The 12964-nt window shown below is 35.6% G+C and overlaps 1 protein-coding gene across 1 annotated transcript; it reads right to left on the bottom strand.

Moving 5' to 3' along the window:
* Positions 1-302: 302 nt before the first annotated feature.
* LOC105793800 (mitogen-activated protein kinase homolog NTF3) lies at positions 303-3341 on the bottom strand. Its single transcript, XM_012622649.2, has 3 exons — positions 2928-3341; positions 2290-2747; positions 303-1366 (listed from the first exon to the last, which is right to left on the bottom strand). The coding sequence occupies exons 2-3, from the start codon at positions 2710-2712 to the stop codon at positions 671-673; spliced, it is 1119 nt and encodes a 372-aa protein (XP_012478103.1). The 5' UTR covers positions 2713-2747; positions 2928-3341; the 3' UTR covers positions 303-670.
* Positions 3342-12964: the final 9623 nt, after the last annotated feature.

Below are 12964 nucleotides of genomic sequence, written 5' to 3'. Positions count from 1 at the left end.
ATTAAAATTTATGTAAAATAAATTGTGAAGTCCATTTCGAGCAGTGATTTAAAAACAAATTTCGAGTCTCCTTGTGATAGCTTTTAATAGAAACAGGGCTTTTTTATCTCTTAAATAGCAGACATTTGGTGTTTATAGATAAGAGAAGTCTTGTTCAGCGGTCATACAACATTAATGTAACTATCAGGAATTATGTCAGTCGTTATTTATTTATATTTTGTTTTGCTCAGCCAGAACATTTGAGTTTACTATGAGATATCGATTCACTGCTGCTCAAGGGGAAAGAAAATAAGTCCGCAAAATTAATGCTCCCAACGTCTAAACTTAATTTACATTACATGTAATGAAAATAAGTTCAAAGACTCAGAGTTTAAGACACATCAAGCAGCACCCTTATATGTAACTTTTATTCTTCTTCTTTTTTTCAAGGCATCCACAGAAAGTAACTCAAGCTCCTAAATAAGCTATTGGTACAAAATTTAGTTATATCAGGCATCACAGCCGACAACAGACATATTGCCTGCCTTTCTCCAACATTATTAAAGCCATAAAGGAGTAGCAAAGACATAAATATAGCATCTTAATACCACCAGGTTAAAACCCTGCTCGTCAGTAGTAAAACAGCCTCATAGGCTTGACTGCAGAGTGCTTAAGGAAGATGTGGAAAAGATTAGACACACACCTCACCATTAGCATTAGCAGCTTCAGGATGGTAATAAAGCATTTCCTTCCACATTATCTCCCTGATCATTTCTTCCCCTAAATCCTCATCTATGTCAAGATCAATTGGCACTTGGGCTGGAGGATTGCGGTTGGGATCGTACAAGGGTGCCATGTAAGGGTGTTGGAGTGCTTCAGTTACACCAATCCTTTTTGAAGGGTCAAAAACTAGCATTTTTTGCAGTAAATCAATTGCCAAAGGATGGGCATTTGGATAAAGACAAGAAAAGGGGATTCCATGGGAATATGGGAGTGATTTAATGTAGTTCCTTGCCTTGGGGTTATCTATAAATTCAAGATCCTCTTCCTTCTGGCTGCCAAGTATGTTGATGATCAGCTTAAGTTGGTTGAGACACTCTGTACCAGGGAAGATGGGTTTTCGGCCAAGAAGCTCCGCAAAGATGCATCCAACAGACCACACATCGATGGATGTTCCATAGTTGTCGCAGCAAAGGAGAAGCTCAGGGGCCCTGTACCAGCGAGTGACAACATACTCTGTCATGAATTGACCCTTGGCATTGCTAGTGCGTGCCAATCCAAAGTCGCAAATTTTAAGGTCACAATTTGCATTTATAAGAAGATTTCCTGGCTTCAGGTCACGGTGGAGAATATTTGCTGAGTGAAGATACTTCAAACCTCGAAGTAACTGCAAAAAAGAAGAATGAGATACAAAAATTTCATAATATTTTATCATTATCACAATAGAAGCTTTAATGCAAATTTCCAAAACTTCATCCCTCACATAATTTTCTCAATTACTACATAAAACTCCTGTCTACAAATGCTAGAAATCTCTTCATGCCCAAAAAAGTGAGAGAAAGTGACCAATGCTTCCTTGTAAAAACAATTTTTAAAATAATAGGCCTTTGCATAAAAGCTTATCGATCGATAAGCCTAGCAGATATATTAGTGATGAAAGTAATAACCATGCTTGCAATATCAGGCCAGTACATAATGCCAGAAAGGTAGAAGGCCTAGAACATGTTTGTCTGAAAAGCTAAAACCAACTAGCTCCCATTATGTCAGTCCCTAACTGTTGCCTAGACATGTTAAAGCATTGGACATCAATTAGTATGAACAAACGCTTTTCTCCATCAATATTCAATACGGTGTTAAGAATGAATACAACATGTTGACAGTGAACTTATACGTTGATTAGAAAACAAACAGAAAGGAAAGTGCATAAACCATCTAAACACATAGGTTCCGAGGCATAAAACTATAATGTACATGATATGGTAGTATACTAGTAATGCAAAATTCCACAGCATAGCATCCAGGGAATACACATTCAAATTTGACCATTTAGGTTCTTGCTTCTTTGCCTAATCTTCATTTTTAAGCAAAACGTAATGAAGTTTGACGTAAAATTCATGCCGAGGAATGCTCTGTTAATACATCCACAGACAAAATTTTAACAGTTGTAAACACGGACCATTCGATTTCTTGATCCTTTATATTAAACTCAAATGCAATGCCACGTAGCAGAACAGTTATACATATTAATCAAATTAAACAGCAAAACAAACCAGTAAGATGCCTTTGCAAAGGGATTGGAATGGTAGATACCTGGAAGAGGAAATACTGACAGTGATCATTTGAAAGAGCTTGGGGAGACTTAATAATTTGATGCAAATCCGTATCCATAAGTTCATAAACTAGATAAACATCCTTGAAGCTTCTCCTATGAATTGGCATCATAACATCTTTCAAAGCAATCACGTTTTCATGTCTAAGATGTCTAAGAAGCTTCAATTCACGCAAAGTTCTCAGTGCATCAACAGGGTTGTCAAAGGCATTGTTTATCTTTTTAATGGCAACTTTGTCGTCTGTTTCGCGATTCACAGAAGAGCAAACGATACCATATGCCCCTTTCCCAATAGGCTTGATCGGCACATATTTGGTGTCGATTTCGAATAATGTTCTCCACATGGAATAGTAATGTTTTCCTTGGTAATGAATACCATTAGGAGGCTCAACTGGTGTTGCCATTTCTTGCCTTTAACCAAAATTTTGAATTAAAATCCCTGGCAGGAAAAAAAAACAAAACCATACTTAATCAGGAAATAAAGTACGTATTTTTTTGGGGTTGAAATTTTTAGTAATTATTTTTTTCAGTTAATTAGTGGAAGGCGTCCACCTCATCATACAATTAAAGGAATCAACAAAAGAAATTAAAACCGAGGGATACATTGTTAAGTTTTTACCTGCTTCGAAATTTTCTCAGCAATTCTTCTTTATACCGAAAGTGAACTGCGGAAAGTCCCGCGATACTGTTGGCTAATCAACGTCGGAATTCATTTCAAGATTTTCAGAAACTAGAAGGGAAAAAAAGAAAAAGAAAGAAAGGAAGGTAAATTAAAACTCCATTTTCATCGATGAATGCCCTAATTGAAACGATGTGGCGGTTGAACTTTGAGCAAAAGCCTGACCGATCTTGATTTCGCGGGAAGCCAACTAAAGCTCGACACCGAGAAAAAAAAAGAGGATATACTTTGATTGTTAATGTAATTATTGCTTGTCAACGGTGAGATCCAAGGGGATATCTTCAGAGAGGAAGCTTCGTTCCCTCGACGCCATTAGAGCAACTACAAAACCAAACAAATTATTGGGATTTGTTTTATTTTTAATTTTTATTACATTTAAAAAGCACCGGGTTTTGCTCAGGTGACGACAGCAACTGGATTTTATTTTTAATATTATCTTTTTCCCATTCATGTAGGGTCCGTTGTAGCAGTGGCGGCAACCAAGGGCCAAGGCGGTGTGGTGTGTTTTAGTAAGGTAAGGTAATTGTGCGACGTCGTTTACACAGGGTTCAAAGCAGGAATGTCTTTTGATACAAGGCATTGGTAAAGAATTTTATTAAAAAAAGAGTAAACTACACACAATTCACTAAACTATTGGTAAGTTTACGATTTTTGGTCATTTAACTTTAAAAAATTACAAAATTGTCATTGGGCTATTTGAAAGTTTTGATTTAAGTTATTGAACTATTTGAAACTTTTTTTTATTTAAGCCACTGGGCTATTAAGTTTTTTTTAAAGTCCGATTAGCGAGCTCCAAATAACGATTCAACGATCGATACAGTAGGTTAGTACCCATCGACGAGTAGAAGAACTTTCCTTAAATCCAAGTTGATCCGACGATCAGTGCCGGAAAGCAAAGAAGAAAGTAGTTTGGATGTTGGTTCGTGATATTCAAAATTGTTTAATGAAAAAATTGAACCGTAAAAGAGAAAGAGAATGAGGGCTTTCGACTATTGCAGGTGATGAGAATAGTGAAGGCCATACAACAATAATTTTAACAGCCCAATGATTTAAATGAAAACTTTCGAATACTTCAATGACTATTTTGTAATTTTTTTAAATCAAGTGACAGAAAACATAAATTTGGGCAAATTACACATAAAAGCCCTATTTTTTAAAATTTACCGAAATAGGCCCGGTAAATAATTATTTACCGGAATGGGTCTATTTCCCCGAAAACGCATCCACGTCAGCGCGATGTCAGGGTATGTGATAGGAAAGCGTCCACGAGGAGTTTTTTTGCCACGTGGACATAAAACACGTCCTTAAGGGCGCTTTATGTCACGTGAGGCAAAACGCTCCCTCAAGGACGCGTTTTGCCTATTTTTGGGTTTTAGGGTTTAGGGTTTAGGGTTTAGGGTTAAAAATTAAATAAATAAGGGATTAGAGTTTAGGGTAGAGGTGTTCATGGGCCTGGTAGGGCCTAGTTCGGGCCAGGCCCAAAAAAGAATTTTGGACCGCTTCCTAGGCCCGAGGCCGGCCCTACCCGAAATATGGGACTGAAATTTTGTCCAAGGCTGGCGCGGGAAAAATTTCTAAGCCCGATAAACACCAAAAAATTATTTTAAAAATAAAAAGAATAAAAAAAGTATTTTAAAAATATTTTAAAATTAAAGAATAAAAATATTTATTTATTATATATTCGGGCCGGGCCGTTCCGGGCTCGAGCCAAAAAAGTGGTGCCCGAGGCCTGGCCCGTTTTCTAAACGGGCTTCATTTTTTTGCCCAAACCCATATTTCGGGCCTATATTTTTACCCGAACCCTCCCATATTTTTTGCCTGGCCCATGAACACCTCTAGTTTAGGGTTTGTCTATTAAATTATTTAAAAATTATTTAAAATTGGATTAGTTTTCGTGTTTATTATTTTTAAGAAAAAATCAATTAAATTAGGGTTTAGGGTTACTTGAGTAATTTGATTAAAAAATTTTAAAAATCAGATTAGGGTTAGGGTTTTTGTTAGGGTTTTGGTGTTTTTAAGTTAACGGTTTTTAAGGAAAAATCAAATAAGTTAGGGTTTAGAGTTTAGGGTTTTTCAATAAAATTGGATATCCGATAAACAGCCAGTCAACATAAGTTGTGCAGATGGTGTAGGAACCCAGGCCATACAAGCCGATCATGCCCAAATCGCAATAGTTGAACGTTATTGTAAAAAACATTGTATTATTTATATTTTTTAAATCGAAAATTGGTACAAATATTCAAAGTATTGACTTATTTAAAAGAAAATCTATTTTATTAAAATTATTAAAGTAAATTACAATTACTTTATTCAAAACAACGTTTTATTTTATTAAATGAAATAATATAAAAATATTCAACATATTGCCTTATTTAAAAGAATTTCTATTATATTAAAAATGTAAAAGTAAATTTCTATTTTAGTACATAAAATAATATAGAAGAATTTCTATTTTATTACATCAAATAATATCAAATATTCAAAATGTTTGTACAAATATATTAAAATAAAAATCAATCTCCGTGCCCGCCGGATTCAGTGCCACATGGCGGCCGTCGACAATTACGCGCTGGATTCCTCCTTTGTCCAGCTTTCGTCGGGGGTTGTGGTTGCTCCGGCGGCGATTCTGGTTCCTTCGGTAGGGTATCTGGTTGTCGGTGTTGGAACGATGAGCCACCTTAATAGAATAGTGACTGTGGAGGTGTTTGTATCACCAACGGCGAAGCTGTTTGAAACCCATACAGTGAAGGGGATTGGTAAAAAGAAGAGCTCCCCGACGGCCCCTCTTGTGATCCCTCGTACGATACTGGCCTATACATCAACGGTCCACTCGGCGTAACGAAAAATGGAGATGAACTGGGCCATGGACTCCAACCTGCCATAGGACTCAGAAAAGGAAACATATAAGGGTTAGGATACATAAAAGGCTAGGATACGCATCTAGCATCATCTGAAAAGGCTGTGTCATGGGTATCGTCGGTTGAACTGCTGGGTCGGGTGACTGTGTCGGTGTTCTCGCTGGGCCTGGTGATTGAATGGCCGCTGATGATCGGCCGAGTGAATGTTTGGGCCTCGTTGATGGGTCTGCATCGTCATCCCTTCGTCTTGGATTTAAAGGCCCACGTCGTTCCCTTTGGACACGTAATTGTCACTGCCTCTCCTCTGCCGACAGTAAATACGGCTTGCCATGGATCCTAAACCATGGTGCATCTCCACGATCGCATAGTTGACCAATGGTACTTTCGCATGCCAAGCGTTCGGATTTTGGAGGTACTCATCCGAAATTACTACCCGAATTGCTGGATCCTCGTATGGTGTCCATTGAAACTATATGAACATGATGGAAATATTAGTTATATACATAATACATAATAATAAATACTAAATACTAAATACCAATCGACTAGCTCAACAAATAAATATCAATTTTATTTAATACTTATTTGTGCTTCCGACTGTTGGTCTAACAGAAGCCTTCAAGAGAGGTAGGTAATCGAGCATAACTTGCCGGATGGTTCCACCTAATTAAATAAATTTTTAGCATACTATTATTTTTAAAATCTACGTAATAATTGTAAAATCTAATATAAAATTTACCTCGTTATGAGTGGGAATGTATATAGGTGGTCCACTCGATGACGTAAAAATGGAAAGCGAAACCGTGCCTATAACTGCAGTAGTGACAGGCAACCTCCGATTTTTGCTTTACTCGGTCGCGTCGCCCCGAACATCTCCCGATATAATGTTGCCAACACGGCAGACCCCCAACTCAATTCACCAGCTGCTCTAAAATCAATGAGTTTCAACAGTCATCTTAGATGTACGAGGTTCCGTGACAAGTCCGGCATCAGATAACCTCCAATTATCTGAAGAATGTATGCCCGAGCATATTGGATTCTTTCTACTTCGGTTGAATCATCATCCGGATCCAGGAATGTGTCTCGTAACCAGCCCATCTCGATCCGACCTCCGTTAATTTTCTCCGGAATAGCGCCCAAAAGCTCGTAGCATACCGCTCCCCAATCGCCAGATTGAACAGACCGGTGACTGGGTACCCGTCCATCGACAATCCCAATTGTAGATTGACATCTTCCAAAGTGATATTGCACTCTCTACATGGAAGATGGAATGTGTGCGTCTCGGGTCTCCACCTCTCAATCAACGCACTGATAATTTTCGGGTCCAACTTGCATCCTCGGCCTACCGTTGCCACGTGCCAAAAACCCGCTTCCCGCAGGTAATTCTCTACCAACGGTGATGGAGGACCATGCATATTACGGATATAGCATTCCAATATCCGATCTACAGACTTTTATAACAAATAATAAATTAATAATTATATAAAAATAAAAAAAATCTTAAATAATATTTAAAAAATAAATTTAACACTTACCATTTTCATTTGTTCGACGGATATGTGCTTGTTATCAAGACGAATCAAATCACCGGCCATTGCTAAATTCGTACAAATTTTTACGATTTAAAAAAATTCAAAAAAAATTAATTTTTTTAAAAAATAATTTAAAAATAGGGGTTTAAGAGAAATTTGAGAGGAAATTGAGATCAAATTGAGATTAAATAGGGATTTGAGAGAAATTTGGAAGGAAATTGAGAGGAAATTGAGTGAATAATAGAGAAAGGATTAAATAGGATTTTTTTGGTTTAATCGTCTAGGTTCTTTTTAAAATTCTTAATATTTGTGGCAATTTCGGTTTTGTTAGTAATATAAGCTATTGTAGCCTTATTTGTAAATTTTATATAAGATAAAAAAATCCCAATAAATTAGTGCCCAGTGTGGTAAAAAATTTTATTATGAGTAATTATGACGAATGCGTAGAAGGAGCAATATTTTGATAAAGAAATAATATATTTTTCCAAAATCAAAATAGTGATGGGTTGAAAAATTAATAGATTTCTAACCATTTATTTCTAAAAATAAAACCAATTAAAGAAATTAGTAATTAAGATTAATCAAATAATTTCATAAAATAAAATTATTAATTAAATAAATTCAACTTCGTGGTTTACTCTAATATCAAATTTCAAAATTTATATAAAAAATCATTTTCTTAAAACGTTCAAATAACATTTTAAAAAAATCCTCAACAATCAATGCAATAAGCCATAAAGTAGTATGAAGCAATGGGTACTTTTGTCAAAAATGATTGATTCTGCCTGAAATCTTAGATAACCTAATAAAGTGTTCATAATGGGATTATACCCTATATTATAACATCTTGACATTGTTCGAAAATTTGAGGTTACAGGATAGTTGTGTAACATCCCAAAGTTTTCGATTTGACACATGATGATATATCGGTGTCAGAGATGTAAATTTCAAGATTGGAAAATGGGTTAAGTAAAAATTCGAAAACAATTGGATATTTGAGACAAAAGTCTATGAAAAGAATTTTTAGAAGGGAGAACTTGACAAAAGGACTAAATTACAAATTTTTTTAAAGTTAAAGGACTCAATTGCTATTATGATCAAAATAGTAAAAATGAGTTATTTCTTATGATTTGGCATAAGAACACGTTAGACTATGTGCTGGAGAGGCAAAAATCACTTTTGAGACTAAATTAAAAAATTATAAAATACAATGACTAAATTGTAAATTTTCCAAATTTTATTAAGAAAGGGCTGGAGATTAATTTTCACCGTCCTTAAATCCATATTAAAGGTTATAAATGAATTTTAAGATTTGGTTTTGAAAATTGTCTAATTTTGTAAAGAAATTGTGTAAAGTGAAGAAAAGAGGAAAAAAGTAATTTTGTGATAAAAGAGTAATTTGGTCATTTCTCCAATATTAAGGGATGAAAAATATTATTTAGATGACATATTTGATAAATAATTTTTTACGGACCATTTTAATCATGATATAAGGAAATTGGGCTCAATTAGTGGAATTGGACTTGAAATATTGGTATGTGGGCTTGAAGTCCACTTGTGTGACACCTCATACCCGACTCGATCACCAAATCCAAATACGAGATATCACATCCGTTTCTAGAGTTAATCAGACTAAATTAGTTTATTTAATAAATAAACTTTAGATTACAAACATAATAAATCTCATTCATTTCCAATTTTTATATGTAAACATGTATAGTATATGATTTTACTAGTAACATACATTCAAACAAATAAATCATATATGATTTCAATTAAATCACATGTACATGCTCAATGAATGTCAGATGATCTTGTTATAAGAAATTCAAGATTAAACGAGGTCAAATATGGATTTAGGAGTCGAAACTAACTCAAATTCATAAAATTTAGCAATGTGTCTCGAGACAATGGAGATCTAGTCTCAAGACATGTCTACCCTGTCCAAACCCCTAGTTTTGATGTTTACATGTCTCAAGAAAGAGGGATTTTTGTCTCGAGACATTTTCCCTTATGTCTCGAGGCAATGTTCCCTTGTTTTTGTATTTTAGGTTCGGTGTTTGGGTGTCTCGAGACAAGGGGTTCTTGTCTCGAGACTTGAAACAAGGCAAATCTATTTTAGCTTTGATGTGCCCTTGTCTTAAGATAGAGGTCACTCTGTCTCAAGACTAAAGCTAAATTGTCTCGAGACTTATAAGGTCAATCTCAAGACCTTGGCTAGTGTAATACCCCAATTGATAAAATTTGTTCTTATGGTCTCAATGTTCTTGATGTCTCTAGACACTAATGTAAAAGTGCCTAAAATGATCATTTCAAGCATGCAATCTTACCACATATTTCATACCTAATTAGTATAAGCTTATTCCAAAACTTAACTTGTAACGCCCTTAACCCAGTTCTCCGGGTCCGAATCTAATAAGAGTTGATATAATTGAGATTTCATACACTTGTGCCCGGATGTGTACTTGGCTGCACACCAAAAGCATAGGCCCTTTCTTCTCCTATCCTCCATATTAGTTTGTGACAAAGATTTAGTAAGCCCCTTCTGACCATTGGCAATAAAAGAAGGCCCTCTAGGAGTAGTCATCTAATTCCCACTAATATGAATTTTTGGTGTAGGAAACAGAGTTGGTAAACGTGAGTACCTTCCACCCCCAACTGAAGGCTTTTCTTTGGATGGTGCACTGGAGTACCCTCAACCTGCCTCGCTATTAGAAATCCCTCCACTAGAGTTTTAGGCTTAAATAAGTGTAGGTATTGTTCAATCTCCATTTTCAAATTACTAATGAAGATACTTAAAGCATAATTCTCAGGTAAGTGGAGTTGGTTGAGTAAACTTACAAAGGCATCATGAAATTAATCAGCTAAGCCTTGTTGCTTAAGTGAGACCAGTTCTGCCATAGGATCAAGGAATGAGCTAGATCCAAATCTCTTTTTCAAACCTCGAGCATAATTGTCCCATGTGAGTAAGTGAAACCCTCCTTGCCTCTGTGTACAGAAATGGTGCTAGTCAAGAGTCTTCCCTTCCAAGTGCGGCATGATTGTTCTCATTTTGGCACTATCAAGGACTCTTTCAGCTTCAAAGTACTGTTCCAACTTAGACCACCAACCTCCGAAATCAGTCAACATTTAAGTTTGTAAGGTCTTAGTGGTGCTTCCACACTACAAGTGTGAGAAGGTGTTCCCATGCACACTAGATCCGTCATTGGCGAAACAATCATGGCCTCTTTTGGAGAGAAGCCAAGTGGGGGATCTCCCAGGATCCCCTTTCCTTGTCTGGAGGAGTACCAGTGGTAGACACAGAAGGTGGGTGCCCCAAATACTACTCGAACAAGGTTTGTAGTTCAGATTTGATCTCCCCTCTAAACTTATCTTTGAGCTCCTTCAAGCGAGATTCGAACTTGGTGTCCTATTGAAAAAGCTCCACCTGAAGTTAGGCAACCTCCTGTTGAAGATGTCCCATCTTCTTCTGAAGTCGAGTTGTGATTCCTTCATCGGCCATGGAGGATCGAGCAGCTTTGATACCTTTTTTACGAAAGATTGAAGAGAAGAGAAAATAACATAGAAGAGGAAGAAGAATGAGTGGAGAATGAGAGAGAATAAGCAGGAAACTCCTTCACTGATTTCATAACTGAATTTCCATTTGATCTTTCTGTTTAAAGGTGAAATTCAGCAATGGTTATGCGTTGGTTTACAAGTTGTTATTCTACAGTCGTATCCCCTCCCCATATGCACAGTTGCATTAAAAGGTTGATACATGAAACGTGGCATTTTTACCCAAACTAAACATTAATATCTAGGCACCATTTTGACAACATTTTTTAATCAAAACGTTGCGCATTACTACAACTAATATAACCAAACCTTAATAGAATTAACAGAAAAACATTTCCTTCCATACCAGTCTCTTCTTTATTCATTCACGTGTACTCTTCTATCTCAGAAAATTAATATTGCAAAAGAAAGAAAAAGCATAACATCCGCCAATTATGCCTTCAGCTTTTTATTGCCTTTTTCCAACTCCTTTACAAATATGCTCTTCAACAGTGCTTCATTCTTGATTTTCTTTGGTTCTTTTGCTCTCTCTTTTGGGTTGTTCTTGGATTTCTTTCTCTTTATCATGCCATTGGTGTTGCTTTAAATAGAGAAATACAAGTTGGGTTTTTCTCTATGATGTGTTTTTGGATTCTTGGCGGTGAGTTAGAGAATGCAATTTAGTTTTTTTTTTTTTTTTAATTTTGTATCAAGTATAACCAAGACAAATAAGAAATGGGTTTTCTTGATTTTATCCATATCACATTGGTTTCAATTGATTCCATGTTATAGTTTTAAAAATGCTTAGTTCTTTGCTTTGGTGGGCCTGTGTGTAAATTATGTGTAATGTTATTGTGTTTACTTTTACAGGCAAAGAATATCAAATTGGTAAATTTGTGAAGCACTTTAACTAGAAGCAAGGAAGGTTTGATGTTCAAGCCCCTTAGTTCAATCTCCTTCATTTTTGTTCTGTTCTCCATTATTTTGTTATGTGCCACGATGTAGGGTGTTGAATGACATTAGGTGTATAATTATTGTGGAGAAGGTTATAATAATTGTTTAGATTCAATGGCGAATTGCTTACAAAGTACAATAACCGGAAGATCAAAACCGTTGCAGGAAATAACTTTGGACTGCACAACCTAACAAGGAAAGAAAACAAAATGAAATCGTATAAGAATTCTGCGAAAGCAATTTTTCTCATATTGGGGCCTGAATTTTTTTAACCTAAGTTAAACCTTGAACTTTACAATTATTTTTATATTGGGGTTTAAACTTTTCTTTTATTCAAGTTAGGCCTTGAACTTGGCAAATATTTCCTCATTGGGAGTTCAACTTTTTTTTATCAAAGTTAATTCCTGAAGACCTTAAAGTTCAAGCCTTAATGTGAGAACAAATGGCAAGTTTAGGCCCCAGTGTTAAACAATTGTCAAGTTTAGGGCCTAATTTGGACCAAAATAAATTAGAAACCCCAATGTGAAAAAAGTTGTCAAGTCCAAGCCCCAATGTGAAAACAATTATTGAGTTTAGGACTTGACAAAAAAAAGAGTTTAGATCTTAATGTGAAAAAAGTTGTTAAGTTTAAATCTTAAATAGTGATTTAACCCCCAAAAAAATCCAAGTAAAATGATTTTCAACAACCAAGTCTTAAATCTTCTCATCATTGCTTTTAACATGTGGTTTAATCCTCTATTGACACTCTCCATGGTCTAAAACACAACAGGCATTCTTTAGACTTGGTTGAATAAAGATATTAATGCAGCTAACTATATATCTTCCCAGAAATGGATAGAACAACAATACAATATCACGACAGAAACATATTACCATCAATAAACCATGTTACCTATATTCCTAACGAGATTCAGTTAGGCATAAAAGGATAAACCGTGAAGAGTTCTCGACACTACAGAGATTAAGTGCTTAAAAATAATGCTTGCATTCAAAACCAAAGATATGATGGATATTTTCAAAACTAATTGGTTTGGAAACTCTTGATTTAATATCATGTTTAGTCTATATAATTAATTAGTCACCTTCATATATTTATTTT

This window comes from Gossypium raimondii, chromosome 3, assembly GCF_025698545.1.
Source record: "Gossypium raimondii isolate GPD5lz chromosome 3, ASM2569854v1, whole genome shotgun sequence".
Taxonomy (NCBI): domain Eukaryota; kingdom Viridiplantae; phylum Streptophyta; class Magnoliopsida; order Malvales; family Malvaceae; genus Gossypium; species Gossypium raimondii.
The sequence above is the reverse complement of the archived record's forward strand: the minus strand, read 5'-3'. Positions and strand labels throughout refer to the sequence as shown.